This window comes from Aquarana catesbeiana, linkage group LG01 (genome assembly GCF_042186555.1).
Source record: "Aquarana catesbeiana isolate 2022-GZ linkage group LG01, ASM4218655v1, whole genome shotgun sequence".
Taxonomy (NCBI): Eukaryota; Metazoa; Chordata; class Amphibia; order Anura; family Ranidae; genus Aquarana; species Aquarana catesbeiana.
Window position 1 is genome coordinate 976,641,084 of NC_133324.1, and position 16,873 is coordinate 976,657,956.

The following is a 16,873-nucleotide window of genomic DNA, read 5'->3' on the forward strand; positions in this document are numbered from 1 at the left end:
TCTGGGGAAGGCTACAAAACTATTTCTGCTGCACTGAAGGTTCCCGAGAGCACAATGGCCTCTGTAATTCTGAAATGGAAGAAGTTTGGCACAACCAGGAGAGAGAATGTCCTTGGAAAGAGAAATGACCAAGAACCCAAAGGTCACTCTGACTGAGCTTCAGGTATCTTGTGTGGAGATGGGATAAAGTTCCATAAGGACAACTATCACTGCAGCCCTCCACCAATCTGGGCTTTATGGCAGAGTGGCTAGACAGAAGCCTCTCCTCAGTGCAAAACACATGGAAGCTTGCTTGAAGTTCACAAAAAAATGCACTTGAAGGGCTCCGACTGTATGAAGGAACAAAATTCTCTGGTCTGATGAAACAAATATTGAACTGTTTGACCTCATCTCAAAAATGTTATGTCTGGAGGAAACCAGGCACCGCTCATCGCTTGCCCTATACTGTCCCAACAGTGGAGGTGGTGGCAGCACCATGCTCTGGGGGGTGTTTTTCAGCAGCCGGGACCGGGAGACTGGTCGGGGTTGAAGGAAAGCTAAATGGAGCAAAGTACAGAGATATTTTCAATGAAAACCTGTTCCACAGCATTCAGGTCCTCAGACTAGGCTGAAGGTTCACCTTCCAACAGGACCATGATCTTAAGTTCACAGCCAGGACAACACAGGGGTGGCTTAGGGACAACTCTGTGAATGTCCTAGAGCAGCTCATCCGGAACCCGAACTCCAAAACTATCGAACATATTTGAAAAGACCTGAAAATGGTTGTCCACCCACATCCAACATGACTGAGCTTGAGAGGATTTACAAAGAATGGCAGAAAATCCCCCAATTAAGGTGTGCAAATTTTGTGGCGTCTTCCCCAAAAAGACTCAACTGTAATTGCTGCCACAGGTGTTTCAACAATATACTAAATAAAGGGTCTGAGTACTGAGAGTGATTTGTAAACTCTTGTTTGGGTTTTATAGAGAAAAAAAGTTATACTTTTTATGTTGCAGTGGGTTTGCACAAAGCAGCCCAGATCCTCCTCTGCTGTGCTCCTGGCCCCTCCCCGATGTTGAGTGTCTCCACAGCAAGCGGCTTACTATGGGGGAACCCAAACCGAGCTGCGGCTCCGTGTGTCTATTCAGACATGGAGCTGTGGTTTGGCCCACTCCCTCTCCAACGCTGCAGTCTCAGCCAATCGGGAGACAGAGTCCTGGATGGTTGAGACACTCGTAGACATTGCTGGCCAGAGATGGGGCGACTCCAAATGCATAGAATGCACCGTCTGCCTTTACAACCACTTTAAGTACATGCAAGATTTCAGTTTACTTTTTGTTTTAAAAAGGCATTTCTAAAATTCTGTTTTTCACTTTGTCACTTTGGGGTAAAGGGGGGTCTAAATACTTTATGTACTTTATGTAATTTTACTGCACACCAATGCAAATTTATTTTGGTAAAATTATAAAAAAAATAGGGTTGCATCAAGTAAATTGATACCAAACATGTCAAAATTCCACTCATCAATGAAATGGCAAAAAAAATACAGTAGCTAACATTATTTTGATGCTTTAAAAGCCTTTACAGGTTGGAGTGAAAGGAGCTGTACAGCCTGAGCTCGTTTAGCTGTACTTTTGTGGATCGCAGGAGTGCAGTTCGTTCTTCACTCCTGTGACCCATTTTCAGCAGAGTGTGGGTGCAAGTTCACTTTCTGCTGACGTCAGTCGGTCCAGGCTCGGCATCATCACGACCATGGAGTTGGGGTCCACCAGATCCCTAGACCAATACCTGGCTCAGCCTCTCTGAGAGCCTGAGCCTCCCGCTCCTGCCCCTCCACAACCCAGCGCTCCAGTGAGCGAAGAGGGGGAAGAGCAGAGTGTGGTGGTTGACAGTCACCAGCTTTCTACTCACGGAGCTGGGAACCGAGCGGTCGGTGGTGTTGGATCAATCGGTTCTCAGTGTAGAGGCGCCAGGGGACAGATGCATCATCGGATGGTGCTGAATCCACCTACCGTACAGTGCCTTGAAAAAGTATTAATACCCCTCAATTTTCCACATTTTGTCATTATGTAAATGTTTTTTATGTGATAGACCAACAGAATGTGGCACATAATTGTGAAATGGAAGGAAAATGATAAATGGTTTCCTATCTATTTATTTTTTTATAAATATGCGAAAAGTGTGGGGAACATTTGTATTCCGCCGCCTTTATTCTGATACCCTAACTAAAATCCAGTGGAACCAATTGCCTTCAGAAGTCATCTAATTGGTAAATAGAGTCCACCTGTGTGTAATGTTTTCTTGGTACAAATACAGCTGTTCTGTGAGGCCCTCAGGTTTGTTGGAGAACTTTAGTGAACAAAAAATCATGAAGGCCAAGGAACACACCAGTCAGGTCAGGGATAAAGTTGTGAAGTAATATAGCGGGGTTAGGTTGTACAAAAAAAAATCTCCCAAGCTTTGAACATCTCACGGAGTGCTGTTCAATCCATCATCGGAAAATGGAAAGAGTATGGCACAACTGCAAACCTACCAAGACATGGCCGTCCACCTAAACTGACCAGCCGCGCAAGGAGAGCATTCATCAGAGAAGAGCCAAGAGGTCCATGGTAATTCTAGAGGAGCTGCAGAGATCCACAGCTCAGGTGGGAGAATCTGTCCACAGGACAACTATTAGTCGTGTTCTCCACAAATCTGCCCTTTATGGAAGAGTGACAAGAAGAAAGCCATAAGAAGTCCTGTTTGCAGTTTGTGAGAAGCCATGTGGAGGACACAGCAAACATGTGGAAGAAGGTGCTCTGGTCAGATGAGACCAAAATTAAACGTTTTGGCCTCAAAGCAAAACGCTATGTGTGGTGGAAAACTAACACTGCACATCACCCTGAACACACCATCCCCACCGTGAAACATGGTGGTGGCAGCATCACGTTGTAGGGATGCTTTTCTTTAGCAGGGACAGGGAAGATGGTCAGAGTTGATGGGAAGATGGATGGAGCCAAATACAGGGCCATCTTAGAAGAAAACCTTTTAGAGTCTGCAAAAGACTTGAGACTGGGGCGGAGGTTCACCTTCCAGCAGGACAAAGAACCGAAACATACAGCCAGAGCTGCAATGGAATGGTTTAGATCAAAGCATATTCATGTTTAGACAGGCCCAGTCACAGTCCAGACCTAAAATCACATTGAGAATCTGTGCCAGGACTTGAAAATTGCTGTTCAGACACTCTCCATCCAATCTGACAGAACTTGAGATATTTTGTAAAGAAGAATGGACAAAAATGTCCCTCTCTAGATGTGCAAAGCTGGTAGAGATCCCCAAAAAAGACTTGCAGCTGTAATTGCAGAGAGGTGTTTCTACAAAGTATTGACTCCGGGGGGCGCCATACAAATGTACCCCCTACACTTTTCACATTTTTATTTGTAAAATAATTTGAAAACCATTTATTTTTCCTTCCACTTCACAATTATGTGCCACTTTTGTGTTTGGTCTATCACATAAAATCACAATAAAATACATTTTTTTTGGTTGTAACATGACAAAATGTGGAAAAATAAAAAAAAAAAAAACCCTAGTCTGTCCCTAGAACTAGTGGTGATGCCTCACGTGTGGCACCATTTCTGCTTTCACACATGTGATGTGCATATTCAAGTAGTGCAGTGGGGGGAGGGGGCTTTACTTTTTTTTTTTTTTTTTTTTTTTTTTTTCACACAGGTGGACATTTCCCTAATTATGCGACTTCTGAAGGTAATTGGTTGCACCAGAGCTTTTTATGGGCTTCATAACAAAGGGGGTGAATCCATGCACACATGCTAATTATTTATTTATTTTTTTTCTGAAAAATTAGTTTTTTATGTGTGGTGGTTTTTTTTTTTTTTTTTTTTTTTTTTCCCTAAGTTTACGTCACAAACTTGGGCTATTGTGTTCTGATCCATCACATATTGTGACAGACCTAGCTGGGAGAGAGACTTTTTTGGAGGGGACTGAATGCTAGCCTCTTGCCGATCAATCGTGGGCCCTGGCATTTGGGGGAACGGTGCTCTCTGTGAGCTGTATGCCTGGGGACCCTTGAGGTGGTATTACTGTGGTTCCGGTTCTGGTCCCCCAGGACACAGACTCTGGGGACCCTGGATTTGCCATATTAGCAATAGTGACTGATTCATAATGCTGGGACAAATACTGTTAGATGCTTCCAGCCACCCGTCTGTTGCCTGCTAGAATGTGCATTGTAAATAAGTCTAGTATGGGATCTAAGAGTCATTAGATCCCCATTGTTGGTTGTGTTTAACTCTGCTATTGTGATAATGTTGATTGGGTTTTCTGAGCTACAAGACGGCCAGTCTGGCCTAAAGGTCATGTCTGAGCTGTCTAAAGGGATTAGTTAATTAGCCCATGTTAATTAGGTTTCTGGTCACAGATGTATGTTCAGAGTAATATGAGCAGGAGGTATGCACTTCTTTTACTGTATAAAAGCGCCTGTATTTTTTCAGTAAAAGATTCCTGGTTGAACTTGCTTACATTCTGCCTGGTGTTTGTTCTGAGCTACACAACTGGGTTAGAACGGCACATAGCTGTAGTTCTAGTCCCGGAGCATCGGATGACTGAACAATCAGATGTTGCGATCTGCAATCTGATTCTATAGCAGCAGAGGAGTGTCGAGAGTGGAACCGAGCGAGCAAGGGGCTCGTTACACATATAATTCAGATTCAAAATATATTGAACTAAAGGCTATAATGTGACAAAATGGGCAAAAAGCCAAGGGGGTGAATACTTTTGCAAAGCACTGTAGATCCTCAAGGTCTCCCCTGCCGTACTTGATTAGCTGCTTCCCCAGCTACAGTAGCTGAGAAATTACACCTCTAAAATTAGAAATGGTGAAATCCTTATCACTTGCAGAGGGGATCAGGGGATGGATATTATTCAATCTCCTCCTACTTGGACATTTTTTTTTCAGTGGTCTCGGGCTCCCTGGAGGAATGGGAGAGCCCGTAAACCATTTTGGGCAGCAGTGAAGGTGGGGCTGCCCTTCTCATGACTGTAAAATTGATTAGGAGGCAGTAGAGCCTCCTGGATTACTTTTTTAATAAACGACTGAAAAATGACAACGTATGCAGCTGCAGCCATGAGCTTGCTGTAACCACTCAGTCTTGGACGTTTTTAACCTGGCCTAAGGATGTCAAGTGATTAAACAACAAATGGAGAGGACTTTTCATCCCAACAAAGCATGTTGAATTGCTAACTTTCCTATCGAACATCCAACTTCTACTTTTTTTTTTGTTTTTTTTGTTTTTTAATATTTTTTTTTAAATTTGCATGTTACAGATCTTGAGACATGGAACCGAGCATCATTAGTCTTGGAATACATTGCTATCATTGGCATCCAGTGAGACTGCAAAAGCTGAAAAAAAAAAAAATCCAAAACAAGATATTGCATATAATAATCATTTAGAACATTTAAAACTGTAGGAAGTCTTAGAACCGTAAGGGGACTTATGGTCCTCCTAGGGGAAATATAGTGGAGTCCTGCTATACTGTATCTTCGGGATACCGGGTATATTGCCACATCCCCCCCCACTTACCCCTGTTGGGAACTAACTGTACGTGGGTGAGGGCGTCTGTCTAATATCTAGTTGCTAACTTGCCGGTATCTCGGTTATGAATTGCTTTTTTACAGGAAATATTAAGGTATGTGAATAAGTCCCATTATTATTGCAGGTTCTTGTTGCAATGGAAATTCACTAGACCCGGTCTGTGACCAACTTCTACTTTTAACTTTCCAGGTGTATGTCCTCTCTCTATTCTGAAAGTAACTGGTCAGACTTTTCACGCATGAAAGCTTTGGAGATTCGGTTATGTGAGCGAATGAAATCCGAGACTGAGCGGCACTGGACAGAGCCGTGGGAGAAGCTAAAAGAGAAATTTCTTGGAGACTTCTTCTCTCTAACAGATTTTTGGGCCTATACATTTGTGTTCTCTGTCACGAATAGAGTAAGTACAAGCCGGCTTCTCTCCAAGGTTTGGAACCCAGGAGAACCTTTAGCTCAGGGGGACTTGACTTGCTCTCAGAAATTATCAGTACCAACGATTTAAAGCATATGTATGGACTAGGGATGAGCCAAACTGCCCTGGGCTTGGTTCAGCAGGGGTTTAGTGAACTTCAAAGAAGTGCACCTCCCGAAACCCACACAAGGCCACATGCCCTCAACATAAGGGGGGGGGGGGGGTTAACTTGGAACAAATCACCTTGTCCCCTTGTTAATGAGCACAAGGGCCACTTCCCCACAACCCTGGACAGTGGTTGCGGGGGTTTGCTGATGGTTCACAAAAGTAACTTATAAATGCTTAGAAATGTAGATGCCCAAATGTTGCACAAGTTTATTTAATTGGATATATCTGAGGGACTCGACCTACAGAACTTGTCTTGATGGTACCATCAAGCTAAATTCTATCCCCCAGAGTTGTGAACATTTTTATATAAATGAGAGCAGGAATGGGGGTTACAACATTGCCAAAATGTGGCCATAATATGCTGCTATCCCCACCCTTTGCTTATGTGGCTGGAAACTCGGCCATGTAAGGCAATGTGCTGGTGACATCAGCAGTTGCTTGGGATGCAACCAGTAAAAGCAGGGCAGTTACCTTGGGATATACAGGTATCGCTAATAACAATGAACCTTGGGGAGATACCACTGAACCTTGGGGTACACCACTAATGACCATGAACCTTGGGGTGTGCCACTGATATCCCTGAAGTTTTAGGGGTGCACCAAAACTACTTATGTAATACTCCTCTCGCTTCTCCAGATCAATGAAGAAAAGCTGTCCAGTCACCAGAAGATGTGTGAGGATGGTGAAGACCCGTATCCCATCTACTCTGCTGTAGCACAGGATAAAATCCATGAAAATGATTTAGGTGATTTTTACCAAAACTGCCTTTTATTAATTCTTCACCATAAGGAAGTTTTTTACTATCAATGAAGAATAATTAAAACTAATTCAGGCTTGGTCTTGTCATTATCCCTCTGCTCCATGCGCTGCTTTGCCCATTTAATTACAGCCAGAATCTACAAGCTCCTTCCCTGGTAAGCTCATACCATCCAGTTGAGCCCTGCCAATCAGACCCTTTTTGTAGCTGTAGATAAAACTGCCTATCAAGCTAGTGGAGCACTAAAGCTGGCCGTACACTAGTAGATTTTCCAATGAACATTGCATTGAATTTCCATTAAAAAAAAACTCAACAGTACATTCAACCATTTTGATGAATATCTTATGAAAGTACTTCAAAATGTTTGACGGAACTATGCTAACTTCCACTCCAGCCATGTGGTGTCCACGAGCTCACTCACCCACTGCTGACATCTTCGGCTAGTCTTCTTCCAAGTTGAGCGCTTTTTTGCCATTTTTATATTGGCAAGGTCAGGATGAAGTCATTCCTGCAGATGTGGGTGTAGGAGAAGCTCGGTTGGAACCATAAGTCCATTACATGCACATATTAATAATTATAAGCAAAGGCTCAATACAGAATGGGCATTAGCACTCATGCGCAAATGTATTAGCGTGTGCACAAGGCAGAATGTGCATATGACTAGTCTTCAGCTAGTTCTTGTTTTAAAGGGGTTGTAAACCCTCATGGGTTGCATTCTATGCATTAAGGTTAAAAACCTCATGCTGCAGCCCCTCAGCCCCCCCCCCCCTTTTACTTACCTGAACGCTGTCATTCTTCGGGCAGGGAACAAGCATACCAGCTCTAGCTGGTGTCTCATGTCCTGATTGGATAGATTGGTAGTAGCGCACTCAATCAAATCCAGTGACGCGGCGCCGGGGGGCGTAGCTGAGTCCTGCATTCTGTCAATGGACACAGATGCAGGACTCAGGAGCGTGCCCACGTGTATCCACCAAGGAGAGCGCTTCTCCGACGTGGACACTCAATGCGGGGAGGAGCCAGGAGAGCTGCTGAGGGACCCCAGAAGAGGGGGACCGGGGCCACTCTGTGCAAAACGAACTGCACAGTGGAGGCAAGTATGACACGTTTTAAAAAAAAAAAACAAAAAAAGCTTTACTATCCCTTTTTTTTTTTTTTTTTTTTTTTTTTTTTTTTCCTTCACATGCTATATCTGCCTACCCGTGCAAGACCTGGCTTGCCCTTGACTGATCTCTGAATTCTTGCCTGTCTATTGTGACCTCTGCTTGTACTCTGACCCTGCTCCTGTCTTGTGCTTCTGTGCCTCACTGCCCACCTGTATACCGACCCTGGCCTATATCTTGACTCTGTCTTATGTTTGTGTACATTTGCTTCCCGGCTGTTAACCTTTTGGATTTTGTCCTGGATACGCTCCTGCCCGCTGATCAAGCGTCACTGTTTTCCAGTCGCCTGGTGATCCATGGTCATCTTCTTCCTGCAAACCTCAGCTGGTGCTGCCTGTTATACCAGCTCTTGTGCCACTCTGTCCTCAGACCTCCTGTCACTACCAGAAGTGTTGGACAAGTGGTGCAAGAAAAGCCCTATCTACGGCTCAATCTCCACCAGGTATGTGACAGTGGGAGTTCTTGCATCTTAAATGACAAGATTGTACCCTTTAATGCAGAGGAGACAAGGTAAACCTCCTCAAAAGCATACCACGGAGAGATGAACTCTACGACTAAGCCGGATGAACAGATGAAATGCATTAAAGGCTGTGTTTGGAAGGGGATGGAGCCGAACCCTTCCTGTTACATTTTGCAATTGAGTGGCTCTTGGTGTGTGTGCTTCCATTTCTCCATTGTATGCTTCTGAGTATTGGACAACATGAGCCTGGTGTGATCTTTTACCCCCGACAGGAATTGAATTTCCGGGTGACTGAACTAGTGGAGCTTGGAGTGGTGCTGCAGGTTTAATTGGGGTTTCAATATTTAAACATCCTCTTCACAAATCCTTAACCCCTCCATAGGATCTGTATGCCTGGGGGAGTGGGAAGGATTGGCCATCACTTGACCACTGTGATTAGCTGTCAGATCGGGAGGCGGTGCCATCAACTCCCAGGTCATTAGCATGGAGTGAAAGCCATATTTGACAGCTTGGTTAAAGTGGAAGTAAGCCCTCCTATCCTTTTCAGCCAGAGAAGCTGCCATCTTGGCTTCTGTTTAAGCTGCCATGATGCTGCACATGTGAGCAGCCATTGGATGGGTTGAGAGCACAACCAATGTGACAGTTATGTTCCTGGCATGTGCCAGGAATTTAAGTTTTTTTTTTTTGTTTTTTGTTTTTTGTTTTGTGGTTTTTCAAACCAAATTCTTCTAGTGTGTGGCCAGTTTTACAGTTGCTCAATTTGTTTGTTTTTTTTTTTTTTTTTTCTTGTCCTTTGAAACTTGGAAACTTCTTGTTTGCAATGAACAGGAAATAGAGGTGACTCTTCGATGCCTTCGAAGACACATGTCTGGATTGACAATAATTGGAGGAAAATCTTCTCATTTCAGAAGCTTGGTTTGAGTTCACTCCACACAAGTCCGGATTTCCTTCTTGCCAAAGCTATGTAAAGACCGAGCATCTGGGATGTAGGTTTAAAGAAGGACGTTTATTGGAGAAGCTGCCTGAACACAACTTGATTTACCTTCAAGGTGAGTCGAATCACAAGTGGTCATTAACTAATGAAGGAAAAAATCTTACCTGTACAATGTATCGTTGCAGCAAATCCGATGAGCTTCAGTTAGTGTAGTTTTATATAAGCAAAATCTGTGTTCTATTTTTATAGAAGCAGCATACAAAGAAATACTGTACATAATGAGCTAAGTGTCACTGGTCCCTCCCAAAATCATGATGGCTGCTGCCCACAGATTTGCCAAATTTAAAAACCTGAACAACCCTGTGCATGTGACTGGTATGACAGCTCCCCCGATCTGTCATCAGCCATATAATTGAAGTGGTGGAGATAGTAGTGACATTGACAAAATGTGGCCAGTGACCATATTCTGGGCCGTGGTGTCACTGCTTTTCTTGCGCCTTTACTTGCAAGGCTGGAGATTCCCAGTCATAAAAGCAATGTGCCAGTGACTGCGATGGTTGCTATGGGTGTAGCGGGTGTCAGTACCCATGGCTTGCTTGGGGACCGTATGATGCTCAGCTCCTAGTGAACAGGCATAAGTTCAAACATTCATCCAATCACCTGAACAGCCAAAGTTTGGTCGGAACTTAACACAACATAGGAGAAAATCTTTGTCTCAGATAAATGGGATGAGGTGACAGGGGATGGGTAGAGCCATAACCTTTTATGAAAGGCCAATATCCTAATGCAAATGGATATATACAGCAATGGGAAAAATTAACAAACGGACAGCCAAGGTAAATATTCAATGATTTATACAATGATCAACAAGCACAAAGGTACATATGGGTATAGATATAATATTAATTAATCATATGCACACGCACTGTATAGCTTTACCCTTTTATGTGTAATTTTATATTCTTACCCTACTATAAGTTTTTAATTAAAAAATCTGATTAGTACAGATGGTCTGCTGAGGTCAGTTACGCTATATAGTGCTCAGCCCTGGAGGGGGTGATTAGAAATAACCAAGATCTTCCTAAACTGTCCAGAGCCTGCCAGCCCAGGTACCAGTTCCAGAGCACACTGACAAAATTCAGGCTCAGTCTAGGCGTATCATTTTTTTGAAGGGGGGTTTTTTTTTTTTGTTTTTTTTTTTTGGGGGGTGCTTAAACATAGGCAGTAGAGGAATGAGGGTACTCCAAAAAATGTGTAGACCTTTTTCTCAAGCAAAATCCTTTAGTACCGACCAAGTATTGCTTGAGGGAGGGGGTGCAGAAAGCTAGTCTGAGACACTATGCCAGCAGTCACTGTCCTTGTGGATAGCTCTGGTGTCTAACCCTCAAAGCACGGACACACCTGGAGCTCCAGGCAAAAAGGTCCTACTTGCTATGTCCTACTCTTAGCATCCCTGAGATGCCTACAGAGGTTCTTCTCCAGTCCAGCTGCCTAAGGTAGTGTTCTCCAGAAAGTTTCTTTAGGTCCAGGTTCCGTGTTCCAGATAACATCTCTTTAGTAACGCAGGCTGCCTCCCAGGGGGCTGAGGCCCAAAGAGGGCGCTCTGATCAGATTCTCCAAAACATTTATCATATCCCTAGCACACCACCTAATCCTCCCTCCTAGAGATTGGCTGAGGTCAGATAAACATAACCCAGTGACTGACCCTCCTACATAATTAAGGCTCAGAGACCAGTAGCTATAGTGATAGAGGCTCACCCGACCAGCTGAATAAATATGCAGGTCACCCTAGTAGATGACGCAGGCTTACCCAAGGTGTAGAGTCAAAGTACTACCGGTATTCGCCAGAGCTCCTGATGATGGAGATAAGTTTTGTTGCGTGTTAGTACCAGGTCACGGTCCTCAGGATTACCCCACCAGGAGGTGAGCAAGCCGGGGTCCAGTAGCAGATATAGCAGGTAGGGAACAAGCAGACGCTTAGTCAGTAAACTCTCCAAAGGTCAGTAAAAAGTGGTTGCAGGTTGGGATCAAGCTTAAGCGTAGTCAAGGACCAAATCAAAGATCAATAATCAGTAATGAGTGATGAAGATCTGAATGGCAACAGGAGCGACGAGTGTAAGATGTTGGCTGGAGATTGCCACATTGTGCTAACGGGAAGTGCAGAGACATGAAGTAAATCAGGAAGTTCTTGGGAAGAGCAAAAAGTTCAAGGTTCGCCAGAAACAAGGCAAGGTCTAAGCAATCAGTCAGGGAGCTGTCCAGCATCTCAGGTGGCTCAGCAAGAAGTTACTCCAGGCCCTGACAACACTATTCCAGCCCTGACAAGTAGAACATTCTTCCAGAGGCGGGCAAGAGCAATCAGCCACCAGGCTCTTAGGGATAGACCTGTCCAGACTTGAAAAATTGCTGTTTAACTGCAAAGAACCAAAGGCAAGGCACCACGCCTATATACATATATCTTGGTTCTATCGGATGTCCTTAACAGTTGGAGAGAAAACACGTAGTTAAAATAATATGAACATGTAAGTGACTATAACAAATTTAAGTGCTCAAAGTTCATTTACAATTCAGAACTGCCATAATCATTGCATTTAGCGCTAATTTAGCTTGTGTGTGTGTGTTTTTTTTTTTTTTTTTTTTTTTTTTTTTGCAGGATTGTGGGGCAGTGCACCTGGTGCTGATTGGGTGAAGTTGTTCGTTCGAGGTAGGTATTCAACGTTTACTGATTTAAAGCTCCTCTGCAAGAAGGGATTCCCAGCTTGACAAAGCTCACCACCAACCCCTCTCTAATTCAAAAACAAAAAACTTAAATATCTGTGTCCATTCTACTTACTAGACATTTGCAGAAAGGAAACATTTGTTTTGTTTCTGATGTATTCGCTATGTTACGAATTTCATTTAGTTATGGAATGATTCGCATTCGGAACGGTTGAAAAACTTTAGACTAATCCAAATTCTGTGAGGAGAAATGGCTGCCCCTGCATCCTCAACAACCATGACTCCTGTCAGCAGGCTTCTCCACTGACTGATAAAACTAAAGATAAAGAATTCCCCCCCCTCCCCGCCCATACCAGGCCACATGCCGGTGGGGTGGGTGGAGGCATGTTGATGGGGACAAGGGCCCCTTCCCGACTTCCCTGGGCTGTGGTTGTCGGGGTCTGCGGCCAGAGGGCTTATCGAGCCCCCAGATCCAGCCCCCCTAATGTGAATGGGTATCAGGTACATTCACCAAAAAGTGTCAAAGTAAAAACCACAAACAGTTTTTGACGCCTGCCGAACCTGAAAATAAAAATGTTGAACCTCCTGGGAGACTACCCGCCGTATGCCCGCTTTGCACTAGGACAGTTCTTAGGCAATGGGTGGGGCCACCCACCTATGTCAGAAGGGGCAGTGCCCCTGGGTGACATAGCCGGGTGGCCCCACCCCCTTGGCTATATAAGAACTTTCAAAGCAGAGAGGAGGTTGACGGTGGGTAGCCTCGCAGAAGGCAGAGCGTTTTTTATTTTTCGAGTCCGGCAGGCTTCATTATTGACAATGGATTACATCAAGGGAAACTTTTTTTTTTAAAGCAAAAGGACTTGTCAAACTTTTTGTTTACTTTTTTGACTTTTTTTTTTTTTTTTTTTTTTTTTTTGTGAATATAGGGGTACGATGTACCCGATACCCATTCATATAGGGGGGAAGGATCTGGGGGCCCCTTGTGAAAGGGGGGCTTAACAATCTCAAAAGGCCCCTGCCCGTGACCCCGACAACCACAGCCCAGGGTTGTCGGGCAAAGGCCCTTGTCCCCATCAACATGCAACCCCCCCCCCCCCTGTTGAGGGCATGTGGCTTGGTATAGTTCAGGAAGGTGGCGGTGCTTGCTCATTCCCTCCCCTTTTCTGACCTGCTGGGCTTGGATAAGGGTCTGGTATGGATTTTGGGGGGGACCCTACGCTTTAACATTTTTTTCAATTGCCGGGCAATGCCAGCATTCTTTATCTTTACTAGTCATCTGTCCGTGGGGATGCTTGTGCTAAGAGGGTAGATTTGGGGGGTGGAAATTGTTCTGGAAGGGGGAATTTTAAGTGAAAGGGGGGTAATTAGTGCGAGGAGGAGTGATGAGGGTGGAATTTATGCTGGGGGGGTAAACATGCAGATTAGTGCTCAATGTTTTTGTGGGGGGGGGAGTTTTGCTGACACATAATGCTCATACATCTTGGGGAGAGGGGGTGCAGTTTGGCATGTTCACCCTGGTCTCTAGATGACCTTGTCCCGGCACTGGTGCCTTCAACTGTTCTCTCAGCCAATGAGGAGAGAGTGACACTGGACAGCCAAATCTCTCATGCACACCACTGTATTGAGGGGTAAAAAAAAACAGCCTTTTTAAAATCACCTTAAGTGGTTTTAGTAAGGGACTGTAAATTGTTTTGGGGGTTCCTCGGGGCTAAAAAAGGTTGAGAGGCTAATCTGGAACCATTATACAGATTAGGTCCCATGCTTTGCAACACACGTGTTGTCATCCTCAGATGTGTATTGGATTGCTTTAAACGCTCAAATCAATATAAATGGTCTGAAACACTACTTTTTTTTTTTTTTTTTTTTTTTCCACATAGTATTTTCTCTTGGTGGTATTTAACCACCACTGGGTTTTTTCCTTTTTTTGCTAAATTAAATGAAAAACTGAATTCTGAAGGGGAAAGAAACTTTTTTTTTTTTTCTTAATTTGCAAATCTTTCTTCATAAATTTAGCCCAAAACGTATTCTGCTACTTTTTTTCTTTGGTGAAAAAAAAACCCCAAATTGGTGTATATTTAGTCTGTAGGAAAGTTAGTCCGCAAACTGTTGTTATAGATCTGAAAACTGATCGATTTGTCTGTATGAACGGCCTATATAATTTCTTCCTCTCAAATGCCAGGAAAGTACAAATACCTCCCAAATGACACTTCTTTTTTTTTTTTTTTTTTTTTTTTTTTTTTTTGTAAAGTAAAATTTTAAAAATATCATCCCCCCCCCCCCATACTGTCACCAGTGCAGTACAGCGTCATTATGTAACGGATTTGGTGATCAGGGATGCCTACTGGTGACAGTACAAGATATGTAAAATGGATTCCAAGTTTAGACAGCCCGGCCCCTGATGACGCTGGAGCGCTTCCTATTGGCTGGACTACACATAGGCTCTATAAACCTCCCTGGGGTATGTTATGGGCATTGCTAGCAGGTCATGTCAGGAATGGGCTTCCAGGAAAAATAAAAAATGAAAACAAATGCCCACCTCCAAAAAACAAAATAAAGACTGCCTAATATTAATAATATTGTTAAAGATAATGTAAACTAATGTATTTTACAGAAACCTACAAAAAAGTGATCAGAACCATGACTGGAGGTAAGGAGTCAACCACTTGGCAAACACACTTCCTGTGATCACCTACCTGTATATTACTTACCGTTTTTTATCTTAAGGAATGACATTTTATAAGCTTGCTCTTCCAGATTTGTTAATGTTTTAAATACAAAGATTTGAAGATATTCCAACACAGAGAAATGAGAGGCCTGATAAATTCCTTGCGTAGGGGGCTAATTGTTTTGTTTGTTTGTTTTTTTTACATAAGGGACAAAGTCCTTTATAACCCCCTGATGTCTCACCTGCCCTCCATTAATGCGGATAGAGTGCAGATTGCGCCGCTCCCGCAGCCAAAGTTTCAGTTGGAGGGTTGAAACAAACTTTTTTTTTTTTTTTTTTTTTTTTTTTGTGCTTACAATGATCAGTTATATTTATGTAAAACCTGTTCCACCCCCCTGAAAAATGGTGCCCGATAAAATGTCCTTGTTTGCCTTGTGGTAGATATACCCCTGGACACGCTGCGAATGCTAAAGCTGGATATATACCAGTAGATTTTTGAAGGAATGTTCTCATGAGTATTTGCATGAACGTTTGTACAAAAATTCTTTGCACATTCAATGACTGGAGAAATGTTTATCAGGAGAACTTCCACATTTCATTGGCTTTTTAACATTTCGTTTTAAAAATTAAATGTCATCTCTTGAGGGAAAACTCCATAAACTTATGCCGCATACACACGACCGGACTTTCCGTCAGAAAAGGCCGACGGAACCATTCCGTCGGACATTCCGGTTGTGTGTGGGCTTCATCAGACTTTCTTTAGAAAATTCTGACGGTCCTAGAAATAGAACATGTTTCAAATTTTTCCGACTGAGTTAGTTCCTATCTTAAAAACCGCTTGTCTGATGGACCAAGAACGATGCAAGGGTGGCTACTAGCTATTGAACTTCCTTTTTTCTAGTCCCATCCATCACGTTCTAAACAATTGGACTTTGGTGTGATCTTGTGTAGGCAAGTCTGTTTCAGCGGAACTCCGTCAAAAAAACCGTCAGAGTTCATTCCGACGGAAAGTCCAGTCAGTGTATGCGGCATTAGATTTTCATTGGAGAAAATGTTTCCACCCCCCCTCCAAACATTTCTTGTCACTAAGGTCAAAAAAAGGAAGGAATTTTCTTAAAATGAAACCTTTTCAACTAAATTTTACTAGTATGTCTGGTCTGCTTTGCTTCAACATTTCCTTGGGTTCTCCTCCCTCCCCAGGGTTCTCCTCCCTCCCCAGGGTTCTCCTCCCTCCCCAGGGTTCTCCTCCCTCCCCAGGGTTCTCCTCCCTCCCCAGGGTTCTCCTCCCTCCCCAGGGTTCTCCTCCCTCCCCAGGGTTCTCCTCCCTCCCCAGGGTTCTCCTCCCTCCCCAGGGTTCTCCTCCCTCCCCAGGGTTCTCCTCCCTCCCCAGGGTTCTCCTCCCTCCTACATAAGTTGTGTGTTTGGTAGATCTAGATTTGTGTTCTTAATGCCGTTCACTGACTCATCTTTTATTTTCTCAAACAGCAAAAGATCAAACCATGGACTTCTTCAGCAGTAAGGATTTTTTTATTTTTAAATCGTGTGAATGTTTACTGATTTACTTTTTTTTTGCCAAATTATTATGGAAAAAAAAAAGTTTATAGAACTCATTACTAGTCTGATTCTAAGAATTCCAGGTATGGATATTGTTTCCTTGTGGTACATGGTTACATTGTGTTTATATAAGTAGATTAGAGCAATACAGTCAGTACACGAGTCATTGCTTACAGCCAACAAGGTACCCTGGGCTTTAAATATATTGTGAAAATGTAAAATCCGATCTTTATCTCCACATTGTCCTCCAATGATCTCCAGCCTCCTCTTCCTCCTATCACTCTGAACCATCATGAAGTTTGTGAAGATCCCACACATCACATCTCCTTCCTGGAATTCTGGGATGCGGAGTCACCATCAGTGGGGTGTGTGGGTTTTTTTTTTCCAGCCACCATTGATGACTCCATATCCCAGAATTCCAGGAAGGAGATGCGTGGGATCTTCACAAACGTCATGATGGTCCAGCTGTTGATCGGATCAC

General features: G+C 43.6%; 1 protein-coding gene across 1 annotated transcript in view; it reads left to right on the plus strand.

The window, feature by feature from the left end:
• LOC141128932 (cytosolic phospholipase A2 gamma-like) overlaps window positions 1-16,873 on the plus strand; it is a 93,079-nt gene that overhangs the window by 31,869 nt on the left and 44,337 nt on the right. The window contains exons 6-11 of the mRNA XM_073616589.1: window positions 5,757-5,964; window positions 6,781-6,889; window positions 9,430-9,570; window positions 12,109-12,159; window positions 14,785-14,820; window positions 16,324-16,353. Of these exons, the coding sequence (XP_073472690.1) occupies window positions 5,757-5,964; window positions 6,781-6,889; window positions 9,430-9,570; window positions 12,109-12,159; window positions 14,785-14,820; window positions 16,324-16,353 (575 nt within the window). The remainder of the gene's footprint in view (window positions 1-5,756; window positions 5,965-6,780; window positions 6,890-9,429; window positions 9,571-12,108; window positions 12,160-14,784; window positions 14,821-16,323; window positions 16,354-16,873) is intronic.